Consider the following 23,604-nt stretch of genomic DNA (forward strand, 5'->3'; position numbering starts at 1 on the left):
AATAACCAGTCAATAAGCCTACTATGTGCTAGCACTGTGCTAACTGTTGAAAATACAAAGAAACACAAAAGATTACTCTTACCTTCCAGGAGCTTCCAATCTATTAATAGAGATAATATGTAAGCAAATATGAATGAATATCTGGTACAAGAATCTTCAATGATTATTTTTAATCCCTTAAAAGCCTACAATGAGTGACTCCAGAGGACCTTATTCACAAGGTGACATGAAATAAAATGATCACCAAGAGTTGTTGAAGTTGTTTACTTGTTTCTGCAGAAGCACTAAATTTTCAGTACTCTCCTCCATTTCCATTCTGACTATGGAGGTTACTGGTGTATATTCCATTCATTTTTTATCACGGTAGGATTTTCAATTTCCTGATTCTGCATTTTCCTAATTCAGGGTCATTACCTCTCTCCTAAAGGATTTTTAATATTTAAAGCACTCCTAGTTCCCAAACCATTATCTGAAGTGCCCATCAATTTCTATAGTGCAGCCCTTGTAAATAGTATAATTTAGAGGCTTTTCAAGATCACTGAGGCATGACCATGTCTAGCTGTAGCAAATTTAAATGCCAGCTTTAGAAGCCTGCAGTGACATTCAGATGTACTTTCTTCATGTTGGTGGAAGATTTTAAATATAAGCAAATGTTATCATTGCCACTCTTTCCTCTCTTCTATCTCCCTTCCTAATGTCCACCAACCCCATGTACTAGTATATTCAAATGAAAAGAGCACTTTGTGACTTTAGGCAAGTCACAACTTCACTGAGCCTCATTGTTCTCCTCTCTAAAAGGAGAAGATTGTACTCAATCCATGGGGTCTGCTTCAGTTCTAAATGCATGATCCTGCAATCCTAAGGCTATTAGGCTCTCTGCAAGAAAATAAACAATGGAGGTCCATAAGTAATTTTAACTCTGGCAAAATCCATTGGAATTTAACTTTTGAGAGGCTTGAAGTTAAGGAGTGGAAAGGAGGATGTGTCCAGCATATACTGATGGTCCATTAAAAAGACCCTTTTCTGGGCAACTAGTTGGCTCAGTGGATAGAGTACCAACCCTGAAGTCAGGAGGACCTGAGTTCAAATTTGGTCTCAGACACTTAACACTTCCTGGCTGTGTGACCCTGGGCAAGTCACTTAAACCCAACTGTCTCAGCAAAAAAAGATCCTTTGGGAACACAGGATAATAAATTGGGTCTAGAATTAACCAGGGGAGAGAAGCTTGCTGGATTCTCTTTGGAAATAGCAAAGCTCCTTTTGCGTGGCCAAACTTCTCCCCAAAACAAAAGCCCCCAGTATCCTATCAGGGTTCTACGTGGGACTGGGCACTAAACTTCAAAGAAGAAAAATGAATGTGACACAGAGTAATGGGAAACTGTATAATGGGTATTAGCAGGCTACATTTTATAACCATAGATCTTTGAGAAAGAATAGGAAGGAAGGCTTTCATTAGGAAAATCTATCATAGGAAAAAATCTTGTTAAGAGAGGATGATGTTTCAGGAAAAAGGAACGAAGCCTTCTAGCATGCTGAATATAGGGGCAAGTCAGGCAGGATGTGCAGAATTTGGTGGCTTCTCTCTGCATCAGTGGTGAGCACAAGCAACCAGTCAGATTACAGACTCTGTTTGAATGCAGCAAGCTGGCCCCTGGCCCTGAGCTTCTCCACCCAAAACCATCTCCCCTGGCATTTCTTACCCTGGGCTTCACTTTGGTATTCTGAACCTGTGCTGGCCCCTTCAGGTCTCCTTTAAGTGACTTCTGGCATGAAGTATTCCTTTCTGTCCTACTCTACTGCTTTGACCCTGGCTTTGGTCTCTGATCTCTGGTCTTCACCTGGTTCCTGCTTCAAATACCTTTGCTCCCTGCTCACGGCACAGCTAGCTTTTCAGGATGGTGGAGCTTGGTTTGGGCCATTAATCTGGGACTGGCTGCCATCTACTGGCAGGACATGATATATGCTAGGTGCAAACCACCAAACTGGCGCAATCTTCTACACTTTGCCAATTCTCTCTTCTTCTTTCCTTAGTTTTTTCTTTCCTTCTTTTTACTTGCCTCTTTCTTCTTTCCTCATATTCCTTGACCCCTTCTATCCTCACATATAACACTCCATCTCTCATTTCCATGCCTTTTGTTCCTCCCGGATTGATCTGCTCTCCCTCTTAGCTTCTCCTCCCTCTCTTAGCTTCCCAACATTCCTGGCTTTCTTCAAGATTCAGTTTAAGTCCTGTTTTCTTGGTCTCTCCTCCCCTAACATCTCCAGATAATTACCAATTTATCCTCTATCTATCTCTTGTTTGTAGACAGTTGTTTGCATATGGTCTTCTTTTTAGGCTGTGAATCAATCCCCTAAAAGCCTTTATTCTCCTTTCTTCATATAGACAATCCTAAGCCAAATGGTTAGCACATAGTGAATGCTTAACAATTGCTTGTTGGCTTGACCTATTGATTGATTTTTCCTTTTTCACTTTTTCCCTCCCATCCCACTCTTACCTTTTACCTCAACTTTTCCCATTCTATGCCTCCCTTCTCTCTTCCTTTCTTTGTAATTCTTTAAAGTCATTGCAAAGAATTGCAAAGTGATTAAGAATTCAAAAGCCACTTAGAATAGTTTCCTTTTGGAAGAGGATGAGGTTGGTGAAAAAATATAAATATGGAATCTTCAGTATTTTCCAATTGATAGTGGAATGATTTGGGATTTTTCCAGAGTCAGGCAATGGTCATCATCCATGTGTTTCTGTGTATTGTAAATACCCAAGAAGGAAATAAAGAGTGCATAGATTCTTGGATCATAAGCATTAGGTGGTTTAGTGGATAAAATATTGGACTTGGCATGAAGAATACCTAAATTTAAATCCTATCTCAGAGATTTATTAGCTTTCTTCCTTAATAAAATAGAGATTTATGAAATACAGATAACAACAGTACCTACTGTTATGCCACAGTTCTCTTTAACTGTTCTGACTTGGTTTCCCTGAACTAGTTTCTTTTGTCTCAGTTTCCTTAACTGTTCTGTCAAATCCTCTTGGTCGTAAAAACCCACTCTGGTCCATTAAGATTGGGAACCGTTTACTCTAAGGTTATAAACTGCTAGCAAGATAAACAAGAAGAGCAGACTGCCTGACCCTCCCCTGTCCTCAAGAATTTACAATATCCCTCTAAAATATTCCAAGATACCTCACTGACATCTTTATCTCTGGGTATTCAGACATCCTGTCTCTGGGCTTTTAGGAGTTATGGTCTCTCCCCAACCTGACAGAAGCCTTCCCGCCTTTTTGGGGTCTTTGTTTCTAGGGTTATTTAAAGAATGAGGCAGCTCCTATTCTGGGCTGGATTACAGCCCTGGGACCAACATGGTTTCCTTGGTCCCAGTATATCTTTATCTCTATCTGACTGGATAATTTGAGACGAGAGTCCTGTCCAGTCAATTATACTCTCCAATTAATAAATTATTGAAAACTCTCTAATCTCTCTCCTACCTCAGTTTCTCTGGCATTACACTACAAGGGACTGTTATGTGAGAATCAAATGAAATAATGTGTATAAAGCACTTAGCAAATTTTAAGGTGCTATATAACTACTATACAATAAACATAATAGGTGCTATATTCTTATATGCATAGATTTGTAGGTAGAAGAAACTTCAGAACTATTTATTCCAGCCACTTAATTTTCCTGATGAGGAAGTAAGATGACTTGTCTAAAACTGAATAGGAAGTAAGTAGAAGAGACAAGATTTGAATACAGATTCTAGGATTAGAGTTGTTTTCTGTTCAGGACCTGCCCCACCTCATGGTGGAGTAATCCATGGGTTTATTTAAGGATGATAAGGAAGAGTGACTGGGTGAATAGCAGGGCATTAGAAGGGTGAGTCCTAAGCAGACTGAACCACAATTTCTCTATTTGCCCCATGGCAACAATGGGTACTTTTATATTTATAAAATATGTCAAGATTTTGCTGGGATGTCTCCTAAAAAAAATTGAGTTGAATGGATAGAATGGAATTTTTTTTCTCCATTAAGATATTTCTGATCTATGGTACTTGATAGTTTTAGTGCAAAAGGGAAATGATAAGTTTGCAGATTGAAAACTGTTACCTGAATTTTTTCAGAGTTGTGAAAAAATCTCTTCAATTGAATTAAATTGATCATCTTTTTTCCCCCTATGGCAGGTGGTAAAGTTTACCAAATCCTTTGAATTGATGTCTCCCAAGTGCAGTGCTGATGCAGAGAACAGGTAAAGCTTATTTTCTAGCATGTTTTTCATTTGTTGCTCTACAGCCCATGCTTCTTCACACCAATAAGCTCTCTGAGGATGCCATCTTTTAAGAGAAAACTGAAATGAAAATTGATGTATCTCCTCATCTGCATTTCATAGCTATATCTAGTGTGGATTTTTTGATCGTTACTCAGCAATTGGATTTTTAAGATTGAAAGTCAGTACTTTATCCCTGATTCAAATTTTGCCTTTGTATTATTTCTTAATGCAAAATTTTATCATGTAAACTTTAAAAGAAATTGCTGATTTTTAAGCAAGACAACTTTCATTTATGTATGTTTACTGAAAATAAAATGTTAATCCCTCCAAACTTTCTTAGTTAACCATTTTTACTTCCTGCACCAAATCAGTTACTGAACAAATATAGCAGACTCTAAATCATTCTGGCATTGATAATATGATTTTGATGGCTAATTTCTGGTCTTTGTTTCTCTTCCTTTCTGATTGATCCCTTTTGTCACTATCACCCTCACCAGATTATGAATAGAAAGACAAAGGGGATAATCTGACTAGTAAATTTTGATATTTGCCATTATTTGTCATGCAAGAATTGGTTTGTTGTATGAAGAATGAGGTATTTTGAATGTCTGTGAATCTCTATTTTGTATGAATAAGCAGGAGCTGGTCACTGCAAAAATGTATTATTCGAATTTTGCCCATCCCTTTCCCTTAGTCATTTTCAGTGAATGAGCTAATGAATAGTGAAATCAGTGAAATGCAGAGACAAAAGGCCTACATAATTTGATTCAACAAAACAACTCTGGTATATAAAAGCTTTTTATTGCTTATATCCCAGAACATTATCCTGGCCAACATTGATTCACAATAACATTATCAATATAATATAATGGAACCCCAACATGTAGCAGCAAAAGTCTTATTGTAGTGCTGACCAACCTCTCTAGTGGTGCAATTTCCATCATACTTTAATTATTAGTCTTCTGGGAGCCTTTAAAACTAGCTAATCACAAAGTAGCTGCTGAGTGGGTCTGGGGAAGCATAAGTACATCACAAGGCATTGTTCTCTATGACTTCATGCTTGTACTTCATCTTCCCTCTCCCCTACACAGTTTGGGCTCTTTTCAGTTTCTAGGGAAAAATAAAACTGGTAACACAAGTAACTGATGGTTTTTTTCCAATCTACTGAGGAAAAACAGAAAATTATGAAGGGGAATAAAAGTAAATGATTGTCAACTTAAATCAATAAGTATTTATGTAGACACATGTGCCCTTGTGCTAAGCCCTGAGAATACAAAGAAAGACAAAACAAACAAACAAACAAAAACCTGTCTCTGCTCTCAAGAAGTTCACAGTTTAATGGGGGAGCCAAAAACAAGAGTATGGGAATATATGGGAAATGATTATATATGTATATTATAAAGTTGTATATAATATCATATATAATGCATATATATATATAAATGGGGATGGATAGATATATAATCTCAGAGGGATGGTACCAACATTAATGAAGTTTGTGGATGACTTCTTTTAAGAAGAAGCAGTTTTAGCTGTTACTTTGAGGAAGCCACAGAAGGAGGAGGCAGAAATAAGTAGGTAGAACATTCCAGGAATAAGGGAAATCAATGAAAATGCGTAGATTTGTGGGTATTGAGTGGGTGGAAAAGCAAGGAGGCCAGTGCCACGAGATTTCAGGGCACAAAAGGGAAAAAGGTAGAAGACAAATGGAAAGGTAGGAAGGGGGTAAATTTAAAAGTCAAAGGGAAGAATTTATGTGATATTGATGGCAAAAGGAAGCTACTAGATAGAATGTGTTGAATGCAAGGGGTAACATATTCATATCCAAACTTTAGCAAGGTCAATTTGACCGAAGGATGGGTTGATGAAGGGAGAGATTTGTAGTAGGAAGACCAATCAGAAAGTTATTGCATTTGTCTAGAATTCAGGGGTCCTCAAACTACAGCCTGGGCCAGATGCGGCAGCTGAGGACAATTATCCCCCTCACCCAGGATTATGAAATTTCTTTATTTAAAGGCCCACAAAACAAAGTTTTTGTTTTTGTTATAGTCCAACCCTCCAACAGTCTGAGGGATAGCGAACTGGCCCCCTATTTTAAAAGTTTGAGGACCCCTGCTATATTATAAAAGGCTTTAAAAACCTAGTAGAGAAGTTTGTATGTTATCACAGAAGCAAGAGGGAGCTACTAAAGATTCTTAAGTAGGGAAGTAAAGTTGTCATCTGTGTTTTAGAAATATCAATTTGGCAGTTGTGCAGAGAATAATTTGAAATTGAAAGAGCCCAGAAGCTGGAAAAACCAACTAGAAGACAATTGCTTTCTACTGAGAAGTGATGAGACTGTAAACTAAGACAGATGCTATGTGTGTGAAAAGAAGGGGGCAAATAGAGACGATATTACAGAGGTAGAACTGAAAAGATTTGAAGATTTATTAAATATGAGAAATGAGCAAGAGTATGCAGAAACTAGCTCAGAGTGATTCACAAGAGGCAATTGATACATTTTCAATGTAATCATCCATATCTTGGAAATCAGCAAAAGATATGTCAAGGCTTATTTATTGTTTTGTTTATATCCTTGACTTCAGGAAATTATAGAGAAATATTAATAAGATAGCTTAAACTTTTAAATTTTATTTTTATAATAGCTTTTCATTTTTGAAAATACTTGCAAAGATAGTTTTCAACATTCATCCTTGCAAAACCTTGTGTTCCATATTTTTTTCTCTCTCTCCTCTCTCCCTTAGATAGCAAGTAATCTAATAAAGGTTAAACATATGCAACTCTTCTAAACATATTTCTACGTTTATGTTGCTGCACAAGAAAAATCATATGAAAAAGGAAAAAAGAGAGAGAGAGAGAAACAAGCAAGCAAACAATCACAACAAAAAATCTGTTGTGATTTACATTCACATCGTCCCATCGTCCTCTCTCTGGATATAAATGACTCTCTCTCCATCATAAGTCTGTTGGAATTGGCCTGAATCACCTCATTGTTGAAAAAAAGACAAATGCATTACAGTTGATCATCACATAATTTTGTTGTAGCTGTATATAATGTTTTGGTTCTACTCACTTTATTTAGCATTAGAATGTAAATCTCTCCAGGCCCTTCTGAAATCATCCTGTTTATCATTTCTTACAGAACAATAATATTCCATTACATTCATATACCATAACTTATTCAGCCATTCCCCAACTGATGGGCATCCACTAAGTTCTTTGACAACTACAAAAATGGCTGCTACAAACATTTTTGCACATGTGGGCCCTTTCTCTTTTTTATGATATTTTTGTGATACAGACACAGTAGAGACACTGCTGGACTATGGGTATGCACAGTTTTATAACCCTTTGGGCATAACTCCAAATTGCTCTCCAGAATGGTTGGATCAATTTACACCACCATCAACAATGTATTATCATCCCAGTCTTTCCACATCCTCAGCCTTTATCATTATCTTTTTCTGGCATCTTAGCCAAGTAGATTAAACATTAAAATGTGACATAAGCACAATTTTTTTCTCCCCAAGATGTAGTTGTTACGCATTTGTCAGAAAACATTGAGAGGGAGAGAAAAGGAAAGGGAAAGGAAAAAGTCCTAGAGAAGGAGACAATACCACAAAAAAGATTATATAACCTCAAGTTTATATAATTATCTCTTTTGCACTTTTGTATTCTGATTTTAAGTCACCCAAGAACATAATTCCATTATTTGTTAATGGAAAGTGAATTATTATAAAAACCTAATGTTATTACTTTAAAAAAAAAAGAAAGTAAGGAAATATATTAATAATTCAAAGCATCTTACGCTTGAGGGACATACTATAAAACCTATTCTGGATGCCTACTGAGAAATAAGACAAAACTTGTGCTGTATGAAATCCTCATTTTCCCAGTTGATATGGAAAATCGTTAGAAGTACTGAGATCCAAGAAATTCTTTCATTTTTTTATATTAATGCTCTCACAGTGAACTATTTTTTAGGATGAAATGTACATAGATGAGAAAGACATCCAGGTTTATCCTTCCTCACATTAGATAAAATTTTTTATTCCTCTTCATTTACATCTAGGAATTGTCTATATAGTAGCAGGCAAGTAGGTGGCTAAGTGGATAGAGGTCTGGTCCTGGAATCAGGAGGATTTTAGTTCAAATATGGCCTCAGATACTTAATCGTTGTGTGTCCCTTAGCAAGTCATTTCATCCTGCTTGCCTCAGTTTCCTCATCTTTCCTCTGGAGAAGGAAATAGTATCCTTTGTAATATCTTTGCCAACAAACCCCAAATAGGATCATAAAACAACTATATAATGGAGCTGTGGGCATGGCAATTTCATTTGTCTTATTGTTTTTGCACCAATTAGCCATTTTCTCCAAAATGGAAATGAGTTCTTCATTCTTTTCTTTTCAATAGTTCATTTTTTAAAAAATCAGTTTCAGCAATTCTGATCTGCATCACTGTTTCTTCCAATTTCTGGTGACTTACTTCTGTTCTCTTCTAGGTACTGAAGATCCATTTCCTCTTTTATCTGCCACCAACTTGTCACTGACTACTTAAAATGAGAGTTTTGGATGATTGGTGGTTGCACTCTCTCTGCCAAGATGAACAGTGATTATTTGCAGGAGGATGGGAGGGAAACTGTGAATTTGTAGCAGAATACTGATCATTAGGAGTGAATAACAGTAGCCTGAGTGGGTCCTGGAATCCAGGAGGTCTCTCTGGCCTCTGTGGGATGTGGCGTAACCCCCAAGGGGTTTTTGATAATTTAATCAGAGGGTTTTGTCCTCCCAGAGAAATAGTCACAACTTATCTTTAGCACAGTCAGACCATCATGCCCTTCATCCATATTGCCCAATTATTTCCTACTCTCCCTGTCCTGGTGTTAACTTGTCACTGTAGCAATTCCCATACCTTTCCCCTTTTCTACCCAGAGACAGCCCTAAACCTGATCCAAGCATTAACTAGACATAATTCTTTCCTCTCTCATTGTACCATACCCCATTATTATTAGATAAACCCATTATTGGAACAGGAGCTCTGCTCCCAGTGTATTCCCTTCTTGGCTGTGACAGAGACAGGTGATCCTGGGTAGATTTTGTTGTCTTTAAGATATCTTCCCCAGCTCCCCATTTCCCCCTTTTTTCCAGTGGGACAGAGTAAGTAGTACAGGTTGAATAGGCACTAGTGGGTTGTGAGCCACACTGCAGATCTCATAATATTATTATTCTCCCCAAACCCACTTCTCTTCTGAACTTTCCTATTTTGTCATAGAGTGCCACCATTCTTCCAGTCATTCATATTTTGACCACCTTTTTGAGTCTTTATTTTCATTTACCACATCCATCTAGTGGCCACATCTTGTTATTTTTCTCTCTCAAACACCATGTCTCCTCTGTAGTGTAGAGGTCACTTCTATAGTTTAGACTCTCATCCTTGCCTCAATGATTGCAACAATATCCTAATGGGTCTTCATGCCTCAACTCTCCTGACTCCATTCTATGTTATAATTGTTGAGTCCCTTCAACTCTTTGTTTGGAGATTTTTTTTTTTTTTTGTGGAGGGGCAAAGGGTAGTTTGTCATTTCCTTTTCTAGCTCACTTTGTAAGTGAGAAAACTGAACAAACAAGGTTAAGTGACTTGCTCAGGGTCACACATAATAATCGTCAGAAACCAGATTTGAACTCATGAAGATTCCCAGCCTCTAGTGTTCTATCCACTGTGGCACCTATCTGCTTTTCCACTCTCCAATACAAAGTAGTTTCCCCTCAAACTTAAATTTGATAATGTCAGTCCTGTATTCAATAAATCCCAGTGGCTCTCTGTCAAGCCAAAAATGAAATATTATTTTATCTTCATTTTATTCTTTTCTAATGTCTATTTAATACAAGTCTTAGAACACATAACTATTTATACAGCACAACATATACATGTGCTTTATAAATAAGTGAATTTTCCATTCATAGGGATTTTTATGATAGAGCAGCATAATCAAAAGGGTTTAGAGACCACTATCCTAGAAGACGTGGAGACATTCCACTTGGCATAAATGAAACAGCAACTGTTTGGTGCTTCTGTTCTTTCTCAAATAGAGGGGATACAGGTAGAACATTATGAATAGAGTTCTAGACTTCAGGTAAGAAAGACCTGCAATCCAGTCTCAGACATCTATTAAACATGGAATCATGGATGAAGGTCCTTAACCTTAATAAGCTATAGTCACCTCTCAAATCATAGGTCTCTGCATTGAGGTAGAGAATTTCTACATTTGGAGTTCCCTAAATTGATGAAATTGGAGAATATTCTTATCAATTGATATGGTGACTATAATGCTAAAACAGCAAGAAGAAAAGAGGGGAGGTTTACCTTCAAATACAAGATCACCACTTAAATCAATTCCAACATATGTGATTACAGGGTGTAGGGCCAAGGTGGGTTATGTTTATATAAATAAAAAAGCTACAGTTCTCTAGTAGCATCTCTAGAGGAAGCCAAGTGGCATAGGGGGTATAGTGTTGAATTTGGAGTCAGGAAGACATGTTTTTAATCCAGCATCAGATACTTCCTAGCTATCTGACTCTGGGCAGTTTGCTTAAGTTCTACTTTCTGAACCATAGAATCTACCTCCCATAATTATGAGGATAAAATGAAATATTTGTAAAGTGCTTTATAAAACTTAAAGTACCATGTAAATGTTTATTGTAGTTGTTGTTTCCTTGTATTAATGCCCATTGAATTAGTTTAATTAAGTTTAATAAAACATATTGGGGCATTACATGGATATATGTCTAGCAGTCACAAGGACATAAAGATATTGTATATGTTACCTCTATAAGGCATAGTAATTGTTTCACACTGAGGCTCATTAACTCTGTGGAACTGCTGTCACTGAATATGGAAGAATCCAATATATCTTCTCAGACACTGCTTCAATTACTCCGCACAATCCACATTCCAGCCTCTGTTTCCCCATTCCACTCTCTTTCCCCCATGTTTCCATTTATAAGATTGTTTCTATGGACAATGACCCCTGCAATGTTTGCCTAAAAAAAAATCATTTTGGAGAACCAGTTAAAGATGCCAGATGGCATCTAACAGTATGACTTTGGATACAACTAAAAATCTTGACAAGTTCCTCTTTATGATGCTTTTAGTGTGTTTTCCAATATAAAGGTAAAATAACTCACATTTATTTAGGACTTTAGGGTTCTCAAAGAACTTAACAATGCAATTTGATTTCTTATACCTGAGAATTAGATGTCAGTTTTGGGTCATTATTTCCAATTAGCTCAGCATACAGAAATCAGTCAGTTCAAAGGTACAAGATTCATTTAGTCACTTCGCTTTTTATCAATTGCAATAGAAATAATGACTTTTCATGGCAAAAAGATATGGCCATCACAATAAATCTTTTTCTTATCTTGACAAGGGTTGGATAAGCTGGGAGCTGTGAACAAAGGCTTAGTTTGAGAATCCCTACATTCAGGCATAAATGACAACAAATAGTATACTTTATTTCATTTGCAAGAGCCACTAAATAAGAGTTTAAACAAAACAAAACAAGGAAGTTTAAATTTTATTCCAACCTAGCTTTAGAAAAGTTTTATCTCTGCCTATATATAAATATATATTTACATTGTGTCATTTTGCAATGTTCCCCATCTCTTCAACCATCTCTTGTAATAAAGAAAAATAATCAGAAAAAAGAAATCAATGAAGCAGCAACATCTGCCTGTACCTGATACATCTAGGATCTATAGTATATCATTCCTTATTCCACTACTGAGAGGAAGAACAAGAGATTCATCATCTGTTCTTTAGAATCAGTATTGGTCATTGCATTTAATCTGAATTCAGCTGCTTTTTATGTGCTGCTTTTATTCACACTATTCTAATCTTTTTGTATATTATTCTTCTGGTTCTGCTATTTTTATCTGTATCAGTCCAAAGAAGCCTTTCCATGTTTCTCTGAAATTTTTATATTATGCATTGTAGCACAATAATATTCTATTGCATTCATATGTCACAATTATTCATGAGTTCTTCTATCAGTAGTAGCTGCTTTGTTTTTTGTTGTTGTTACTGTTTTTATACAAAAATGCCAGTATAAATATTTTATTGTGTATGGAAGTTTCCTTTTTTGTCTTTGATGTGACTGGGAATACATGTTCACTAGTGGAATTATTGGATCAAAGAATATGAAAAGTTTACTAGCTTTTCCTCTCATATTTCCCTGTAGCTTGTCAATTTGACAAATGAAAACCTCAGACTTATTTAATTAGCATTTCTCTTATTATTAGTGATCTGGAGTATTTTTTAATATGGTTTCTCCTAAATAAGATTTTTAAAGTCCAGAAAAATAACAGACATATAAAATTAATAATAGAAAATGTTGTGGTATCGTAGTTATTTTAGATAATCATAATCACACAGAAGAGTCTACCATAAATAATTTCATTTTCTCTCACTAATGAAAAAAAAATTTAGCCTTCTAAAAAATACAAAAATCTGAGCCTTGACAATATGCTATTTCTTCCCCTTCAAAATCATTCTTTTGACCAAGGTAGAGTTCATTTTTTTTTTTTTTTTGCCTTCTGATTCATTCAATGTGCTGAAAGAGCCATGATTATCAAATTAAATAATCTAGAGTCCTTGGTTGCCCTTAGGAAACTCTGCAATCATTTAAAAAGGTCAAGTTTTCTTCAAAGAGAAATTAAAAGTACTTTCTGCCTTTGAACTCTGACATTCTAAGATAGGTGTCTCCATCACTCTATTTATGGTCTCTAAGTTAATGTAAAATGTATTTATTTCAAGAGACCTCTGCTGGATTGTCCAATAATTTCTCCTCTTTGGAACAGGATTCCTTTAGTCAATTTGATAGAGTTAAAAAAATGAAGATGAGTAGGTCAAGCATTTACACCACCTATGATCACAGGGGAGACCATTGAAACAAGCCTTGAGTGTACAAATTATGGCTTGCCTTCCACATACAGTAAATCTTTCTTATAACCTTTTCTCAGTTAACTTTTTTCCTATAGATAATGTATTTTAGACAGCTTGGTTCTCTGGAAAACATTACAGAGTTTAACTAATATTTCTTTTCAAAATTTTTCATTACTTCATGCATCAAAGTCTTAAGAAGCTTATCTACTTCTGAGGGCCTATTTTGGTGACTGAAGATTTTCCAGCTATAGAATTATTAGCGATTTTCATGAGTTTAAAGTTGGTTCATCATCTCTGCTTACCTATGTCCATCCCTCATATAGAAGGCTTAACACTTTTTTCATTGCCATCCTTAGCTCAATCCTTACTCGAACCCAGTTTACCGGTTATTTCCAACATTCCTCTGTTGCCATCATTCCTTTACCTTTCTTGATGTACTTGCTTATCTATTATTCCAACATTCCACTTTTAAAGCTCATTACCTTGAAACTTGGTTGGAATATTCAGTGACCTTAGCTTGTACATAGCAAACTTCTCAGTTCTCCTGCTATCTTCTTTGAAAATTGCCTCTACTTTCTTCTCTTACAACATCTTTTAAAGATATGGATTGTTAATTTAAAAAATACTTATAGAAATTCAAGCATAATTTCAGGAGGAATGAAACATTTATTCCTTTAGAATTAAGTTGGCCAGATTCTTTTTGTTTTGCTATCTACTTCCCAAGTCTCAATTGGGAGATTTTTGGAACATTTACTCTTTTAATCTCATTGATGCTGAAAATGGAAGACACTAAGGCATCTCAATACTTATATTTTGGTCTGAAATAGTGTAGCCTTAAGAACGTCATAACTTATTAGAAGCAAGATGTTGGTGTGCAAAACTGTATCCTACATACTAGGAAGGCTTAGGCTGATGCATATCCCCAACTCAGGAGTTTTAAGTAACAATGGGCTATGATTAGGTGGCTACCCTAAATTTGGCATCAATATGATGAATCCTATAGAGCACAGGAGCCACCAACTTGCCTAAGGAGGGGTGAACCAGCCCAAATTGGAAATGGAAAGTCAAAGCTCCCAATCAATAGGTATCAGGAATGGAAGGTGACCCTGAACTTCTAGCCTGGATGAGATGGAGAGATAGTCTTAAATTAAAAAATTAAAAACCTTACTAGAAAATAAGAGTTTATGTGATATTCTAAGACTTTTTTTTCTTATTGTAGGATGAGAATAATTTTAGAAACAGTTTAGTACGTCCTTTGCCATTGCTTCAAGGGATGTTGGAATTGAGGTACTATTTTTTATACTTAATCAGTAATTTTCAATCAATATCATTACTAATAACATATTTCATGATGAATTCTACTATTTTCATTGATTTCTGAAATTTCTTTCACATGTCTAGAGATTGGGTTTGGGTCACAATAGGTTTTGTTGCTAACAATAATTTTATTGAGTATCTTTCAGTAGAGCTTATCCATATGGTTCCTCCCTCCACTAATGCTATTTGAAACCAATTCTTACCTACTCCTGCTAAGTGATTCTTTTTAAAAAATGATATTGAATCAGATTTACAGCAAGAAAAGTTCTTACAAGCTATCCCTATTCTATCCTTATCTAGTTAATATTCTTAATTTACAAATGAGCACCTAAACCTCAGAGAGATTATGTGGTTTGATTAACCATAAGCTCTCTGTAGAGGTTATACCTAATGGGTTAGAGGCCTTGTCTTAACTGTTTTTGAGAAGTACCAGGACAGTGCTAGTCCATATTTTAACCATCTTTCTTGCTATCTGATTGGCCCCACTGTCTTGGGTTATTTGTATAAGCAAAGGGTAGGAATTATCTATTTTTAAATTCCTAATAAAAGAAATTATATATTTCCTAGATGATAAAATAATTTATATTTTATGAAAATTTTGTTATATTTATATATGTATGTAATATGCATGATATATTTATGAAATATACTATATTTTACATATTTATTTATTTATTAAATCTGTTATTACTATATCATTAATATATTTAACAATTATTATTCCAACTTAATAAATATATCATTATATTTATTATATTAAACATTAATTAATTTTATAATAAATATAATGGGCATCATATATATATATATAAATGGTAACATATTGACTTAGTTTTAAAATGTAATATTAGTTATTTTTTAATCTATTAAATATTTCCTAATTATATTTTAATCTGGGTTTGGATTGGTTCTGGGGATATTGTCAGCAGCATGCTGCTTCAGGCCTTGTGTTTCATAACTCTGCTGTAGACAAGTGACCTCCATTATGCATTTCTCCACTGCCTTTTGGGCAAGAGTAATTGCTGGATGTTACCACAGAGTTAATTTTGTTCAATGATTTCCTTAATATCAAGTGCAACATAAAACAGAAAAATGTGGTTATAATGGTAGACAGGGACTCAGTAAGATCTAGATTTAGTTCCTTTCTCTGATACTTAATAATTGTGTGATTCTCCAGTCATTTTAATCATATCCCATTATTTGCGACCTCATTTGGGCTTTTCTTGACAAAGATACTGCAGTGGTTTGCCATTTCCTTCTCCAGCTCATTTTACCATTGAGGAAATTGAGACAAGCAGGGTTAAGTAAATTGCCCAAGGTCACACAGCTGATAAGTGTCTGAAGCTAGATTTGAACTCAGCAAAATGAGTCTTCCTGACTTCAGGCACAGCACTTCGAGCACTATGGTACCACCTAACTGCCTTTCAATGAGGACATTTCTAGTCCTTAAAGAGCCTTTCCAGCTCCCAGTCTTTGAGGTGATCATCCTTTACCCATGCAGTATCCAAATGAAAGCAGGCTTCTTTGTATGGAGTGAGGTCCTCCAGATTTTCTGTTTGTGCATGTTATGTTGACTGCACCAAGCCCCAGAGCACTACAGATGATCCTCAACAAAATCCATGACAATCCAAGAAAATATCAGCCTAGCAATCTATGTAGGATTACACGGATTAATGGATGAAGAATAACCACTGTTAAGAGGATAATATATCATCCACTTGATCAGCATGGACAACCTATTGAGCTAGTTTATTAGTATTACATCTTGGACAGGTACTGTGGATGGATAAAAGGCTTAACCTAAAATAGTGTAACTAATATTTATATATCTCTTTGAGGTTTGTAAGGCACTTTATAAATATCTAATTTTATCTTCAAACTGACCTTGGAACATAGGTACTATTTTCTTTATTTTATATATGAGAGAATTAAGTTGAACAGAAGTTAAATGACTTGCCCAGGTTCACACAGCTAGCAAGTATCTGAAGCTAGATTTGAACTCTGGTCTTTTTTGAGCTGTCTCTCAAAATAGGATAAAGAGAACAGACTGGATTGCATTTGGGAAATTGTGCAGGTCTTAAAGTAATATCAAATATCTCCCTGACACACAGATTTAGCTTTTCAACAGATTTCTTACAATGATTCTATATAGTTGAATCATGGAATATCTCAAAGAACTAGAGTTAGGAGTCACCCAAAAGACAATGAAGAATCATATGTGAGTGTGAATGAGTTATAACATATTACTCAACAGAAAAGTGAAGAGGAAATGTGCCATAAAACATATTGCCAGAGAGATTTTTGACTGAAAAGGGTGTCGACCAATCAGATTGAGACTAAGAAATAGCAGTCTCCATGCAATTGTTAATGAGATTGTTAGAAACACATGGGAACATGTCAATTTAGGAACTACTTAAGTCTCTCAAGATATAGTCAGCTTTGAAAATTATTTCCATGTAAAAAAAAACTTTTTAAATCTTTTTTTAAAATTTTCAACTTCTTAAATATGTTTTAAAAACAGAATCATATATTTAAATCCAGCTTCAGATATTTGCTAGCTCAGCAAGTCACTTAACTCGAATTGCCACATTTTCTTTTTTAAATACAGAGCAGAAAGATTCCCCACACACTGAGTGAACTCCATGTAGAAGACTGTATGGGATGACTCAAATAAGAGTCGAAAAGTACAAGAAGGCACATATGGTTTCCAATCTGAGCTCTTGAATGAAGGTGTAATCACATAAATGAAATCACAGATTTATCCCATTTTCAAAAAAGAATTCTTAAACTTTGATAACACAATAAGCAAGAAATTGTTGGTGATATTATTAGAACACATGGTAATATGTCAATTTAGGAACTACTTAAGGCTCCCAAGATACTGTCAGCTTTGAAAACTATTGCCATGTAAAAAAATCTTTTAATTTTTTAAGTTTCCCAAAATTCTTTAAAACAGAATCATATATTTAAATTCAATCTCAGACATTTTCTAGCTCAACATGTCATTGAACCCGAATTGCCTCAAAAAAATTTTTTTAATTGAATCGTATAATCAACATGATTAGAAAATGATACACTTTATGATGAGGATAGCAGTAGACATTTGGAAAATTTTAATACAATAAAAGACACAGCCTTTTTACAACAGACATTTACTGTCACAAGAGAAAATAAAATATAGAAAAATATAAATGTCAATGGCAAAGCCCAACACAGATTTGAGTATTAAAGCACTATTAGAATGGTATTACCTGAATCATGCAGAATTAATCTGGGAAGGCTTCATGGAAAAAGAGAGCTCCCAGCAAATCTTTGAAAGTGGTATAGGATATGATTTGTTTATTTGCCTTTTCATTTAATCTCTTGTCGCCAATGAGATATTTGAGTCCACATAAGGAGATGTGATCTTCATAAATGACCTTTAAAGCTTCAATAACATCCAACTTTCCTGGTTATTTTTTTCTCAAAAACTGAATAGACAGAATTTATTTACAGCACTTTTAGATTTACAAAGCATTTTACAAATTTTATTTCATTTTATCTTCCCAACAACTCTGAGAGGTAGGTACTATTATCATCATTATGAGGAGACAGATAGAGTTTAAGGTATTTGCCAATGATCGCATGATTACTAAGTGTCTAAAGAAGGATTTGAACTCCTGCAATGGATGATGCAATGGGTAGAGCACTGGGTCTGAACTTGGGAAAACTCATCTCCCTGAGTTCAAATGTGATCTCACTCTGAGCAAGTTGCTTAACCCTGTTTGCCTCAGTTTCCTCATCTATAAAATGAACTGGAAAAGGAAATGAGGAGCAATTCCAATATTTTTGTCAAAAAAACTCTAAATGAGATCACAAAGAAATCAGATATATACTGAAACAACTGAACAACATCTGCAATATGGCAATGAATATTGAGTCACAAAGTTAGACATATCTTTTGATTCACAGATCATGTGACTGGACTTTATTCTAAAGATTATGAAAAGGGGGAAATAATTATCTGTAGACCAATGGTCATAGCATCATTGTAAAAGGGGAAAACTACAGATAATCTATATGTTCAATGATTGAATAGGTTGTATATCAATGTAATAAGATATGACATTCTGGTATAAAAAGACCATTATGAAGAATACAAAGAAAATGCAGATAAATGGATATAAAATGATGTGAGGAAATGCTAAGTTTCTGAGACCAGATTTGAATTCAGGTCTTCTTGACTTCACGGGCTGTGCTCTATCCATTGGGCCATCTAATTGCCCCAACATTATTGCTTTTTAGGGAACATCCAGTGGGGTAGGGGGAGAAAAAAAGAAAAAGAAGGAGGATGAGAAGGAGGAGAAGAACTGGAGAAAGAGGAGAAATATGAGGAGAAAGAAGAGGAAGAGGAGGAGAAGGAAGAGAATGATGACAAAGAATATTAATCAAGATATCAGTTCACTGAGGAAAAATCTTTTTTTAAAAAACCTAAATGAGTTAATAGGAAAATATGTTAATTGTTTTTCCCCAAATCATTGACAAAGGAAATAGTGCCAATAAATTGAACAACTAATAATGATGGCAATTGCTCTGTCAATTGTGAATGCTGCCTACATTTGAGCAATTTAAAGTCAAATAACATTAGACAAGAATCTCATGCCAATATAGCTTCTTGTTCATGGGGTATTCTCTCTTTCTCACATCCCAGTGCCTTCTGCCTTGATCTCATTTTCCTGGGGTCATTTCCCACAATGTAACTGTTAGTGGGAATTATTCTGGCTTTAAGTGGGATGAGACTACTGAGCTTTGCAAATAACAGAGGACATCTATATTACCCTTCCTTGGTTCTTTGACTGCTCAGGCAGCAAATACTGTGGGTGGCAATTATTTTCACTAATAAGTGACCTCATGCTGTCCCTGTTTCATTTTCTTGGTTGGTGTTAGTTGAGAGCACTTTGAACATTTCCATCTTGACCTCATTACATTTGAAAGTGTAATTATAAACTGAAAAGGAGAACTAGCCTCTATTTGAGATTATGTAATGCTGTCAGATCCTATTGATTTCTGTTTTTTACACCTCTTTGAAACTAAGTAATTATTTAAGGTTTGTCTTTCAAAAAGAATGCTAACATATAGATGCTTAATGAGTGTTTAATTTGAATCTTATGCTTTATTCCAAATGGATCATATGCCATAGTTCAAGATATATAGATTTCATTCTCATTTAGAAAGTTAAGATTAAATGATGATGGTATTTTATTTTGGCATTAGCTTCTACTTGTGTTCATCTATAATTAGGTCTCCTCAGTTATGAGCACAGTTAGATTTGAATCTTGGAAAATGAGTGCCTTAAGGTGCTGTAGTGTTTTAAGTGAGGGTTTAAACCTCACTCTGTATTCTTCTAATCTAGATATTCCCATTCATGAGCTGCATCCTGAGAAATTTTCATTGAAAAAATACCTCATTGTTTATAGCATTAGAAATTATTCAGAGTAATGATTACATTTATTGTTTTCCAATTCAAGGTCTTTTTTCATCACTATTACTTTAAATTGCTAGCCTCGTATCTCTAGCTCTTTGATCAACTAAGATTGCTAGGATTTCATTATACCATCAGAATAGGAAAATTGTTTTTCTTTGTTAATTCTTCCTGATTCCAGTATTTTTCTGATTTGTATGCTTCACTTTGGGTTGGAACTTGATAAGTGGCCACATTAGTCACTTTAAAAATATATCAGTAAATTGGATCAATGGATAGATCACCAGACCTGGATTTAGGAAGGACTCCTCTTTAAGAATACAAATGTGGCCTCAGACACAAAAACAACCCTATTTACCTCAGTTTTCCCATCTGTAAAATAATCTGGAGAAGAAAATGGCAAAACACTAGAGTATCTTTTCCAGGAAAATACCAAATGAGTCACAAAGAGTTGGACATGACAGAAAAATGACTCAACAATACCAATAACTTATTTTAAAGAAAAGAGTCTTTTTAAAAAGTTGACTGATTCTCAAATAACAAGCATCCAATCTAAGAGAATCAGAATTTAAAAGTACAGTATTGGAGAGACAATTGTAACCTAGGAGCTAGGATCAGGAGATAATATATTTGAACTTAGAAAGAACCTTATAGGCCATCTAGCTCACTGCCTCATTTTACAAATGAGGAAACTGAGGCCCAGAGATATTAAATGACATGCTTAATATCTTTTTTTTCTCAATATCTTAAGGTAATAATCGACAGACAAAGCATTTGAACCCAAGCAACTTGTGAATTCATTACAAAGCTTGTAACTCTAAAATGTTACTAATGAAATCATAAGAAGCCTCTGATCTTGATAGAGATATAATCATTTGTCTACATAAATTGCAAAATTTCATCTGAGACAATAATTTGCTGAGTTTTTTGAGGTGTTACATGATATCACTTATCTATAATTCAGCACAGCATGGGGAATAAGCAGTTCTGTATTCATTTACATGGCTTGATCTACATTTGTCCTCAAAATAGCCATCAGGAGTTCCAGGGCATGCTTGAAAATAAGAAAGAAGGCTCCCCCAAAATATGGTTATCAAGAATCACCCAGAGTAGGTGGGAAACATGGTCTTCCATGGCCCCTGAAGCTTGTAGAGCTTAGTTCCATATTTATCAGATTTGGTCAGTTTCAATTGTGTCTCATTTGCTGATGGACTTCCTTAGATTCATTCCTTAATCATCTTCTTAATAGCATCTTTTTTGGACTTTTTTTTTCTTATGGTAGAATTTATACTTCTTGCCATATTGGTATTAGAAACAGCAATGACTGTGACAACAATAACTTGGACAGAGCCCATAGTCCAGATAGGAAATCCCACCATCTAGATCCCAATCTGGAATAATATTCTCTCTTAATTAGCTGTTGGTTCTCCTACTCTTACTGACTTTTCTATACTTTCTCTTTCCTTTATCCCTCCCCACCCTTATTCTGTTTCTTTAACAGCTAGGATTTTTGACATTCTTTTATGGAAATGGACACCCATTGGAGAAGTATGACTGGGATTTGCCAATCCATAGTATTTTCCTGACTGATATTTTATCACAGTAGCAGTTGTTTGTTATTGATGCATTGTGCTATTGATAATCTTAAAAAATGTTTTTCATTTTGGTAAGGCTAGGTTTAACTATGAGTTAGTAAAATCGATTACTTCCTCCCAAAATTCATAATCCCCCAAAATGATATGCATCTTTTAATCTTTTAAAGATGTCACCCAATGGGGTGACTTGTATTATGAAATAGGGAATGACTGAGATATATAACTAGTCACATTACTTTATAGTTACACCTCATATGCAGCACAATACAGATAATTTGGTTATTCAAATATACACAAGATTTGCTTTATTCTTAGCTTACCCAACAGCTTGATTCATTATCAGACTGTTTATCATTCTGCTCTTGATTATTTTTCTTTTTCAATTCCTCTGCTTTCTACATGTTTTCTTTTGTTTCATGTAATAAAATTTTCTTGACCATTTCCCATATTCTAATATACCTATCTAGAATCAGTGTGGGGAGTGGAAAGAGGGTTGGACCTGAGACAGGAAGAACTAGTTCAAAGTCTGCCTCAGACACCAACTAGCTTTATGACCATCTGGGCAATTCATTGAAATCTTTCTGAACCTTAGCTTCCTCATCCTTAATATAAATCTAATAATACTTATAGAATCTCTTAGCATGGCTTGTTGTGAGGCTAGATTCAACTTATGTATGTAAATCATTTTGGAATCATTTTAAAAGCATTGTAAAATACTCTGTAAAACAAAAAAAGGAAAGACAGTCCTTTGCATGCACTATTTTTTTCATCTTACAAATACTAAGCTCCTCTTTTATTCCTTGTATAAAACACTCAAGAGTTTGAAAAAACCTGCCTTGATTTGACAAGGCTGTGAAGAACTTACCCATTGACTTGAAAAAGATCCCCATTAATACCATAAGCCCATGTTCTATGATGTTCTATTCTGTTATGTTCTATTACTATGCATAGTATGAAAGAGGATTTCTAATAATCAAAGACTCTGTTGCATCACAGAACAAAAAGGATAAAATGGTCAGGGTAAGAATAAGAACATTCTAGAAAATTCCAAAAATTGAACAACCGCCCCAAAAAATCCCAATAGAGAAAGCTAATAAGAGCAGTGTTGCAAAAGGTCCTTATAACCAAAAAGTATTATTTCTACATGTTGTATTTCACTGTTTGGTTCTACTTGGATGTGTGACTTAATGACAATAATTGTGTTGTTGCTTAGATGTTTCAGTCATTTCTGACTCTAGATGATGCCATTTTGGGGTTTTCTTTGCAAAAATATTGGAGTGGTTTATCATTTCCTTGTCCAACTCATTTTACTGAAGCAAACAGGGTTAAGGGACTTGTTCAGGATATCATAGCACAGTAAATGCTGAGGTCAAATTTGAACTCATGAAGATGAGTCTTCCTGATTCTAAGCTAGGGCTCTATTCATGGTACTATCTATCTGCCCAGACAATAATAATTCTTTTGGCAGTCTTGTAAAATTTAGGGTAAAGCCTTTTCAAAATCACTTTAGATACATAAAAAATGAAACATAAGATTTCAAAGGAAACTAATTATATTGAAATACAGTTATAAAATATTTTAAAAACAGTTTATAGGCTCCAGTTGAGAACCCTTGCCCTAGAAAATCATCCAGCCAGCTCCTTTATTTGCAGGTGAGAAAACTGGGGCCTAGTTAAAGTATGGGAGCTGCCTAATGTTATATAGTATGGAAGTGAGAAAGATGAAATTCATACTCAGTGCTTTAGTAGACATAGCCAACCTTCCTCTAACACCTGGATCAAATGTTCATCTTTTTATATAGATGTAACTCCTACCTTTTTTCATTTCCTTGCTTTTGAGGAAGAAGCCTCACATGAAAGACAAGCCCCTTTTTCCCTATCCCCCATTACTGCTATTTATTTCAAACTGATGGGCTTGCATGTCTAATAAAACTGTCATGGAGGAGAATGAAAGCCATAAAAATTCATGCAAACAAGGCCCATGAATAACTACTCTAATCAAATACATAATAGTGTACCCTATGTAGGTCACCC

General features: G+C 35.0%; 1 protein-coding gene across 1 annotated transcript in view; it reads left to right on the forward strand.

Annotated features, from left to right (window-relative positions):
* PDE11A (phosphodiesterase 11A) overlaps positions 1–23,604 on the forward strand; it is a 452,396-nt gene that overhangs the window by 204,907 nt on the left and 223,885 nt on the right. The window contains exon 5 of the mRNA XM_031960412.1: positions 4,174–4,238. Coding sequence (XP_031816272.1) covers positions 4,174–4,238 — 65 coding nt within the window. The remainder of the gene's footprint in view (positions 1–4,173; positions 4,239–23,604) is intronic.

The sequence above is a fragment of the Sarcophilus harrisii genome, chromosome 3 (assembly GCF_902635505.1).
Source record: "Sarcophilus harrisii chromosome 3, mSarHar1.11, whole genome shotgun sequence".
Lineage (NCBI taxonomy): Eukaryota > Metazoa > Chordata > Mammalia > Dasyuromorphia > Dasyuridae > Sarcophilus > Sarcophilus harrisii.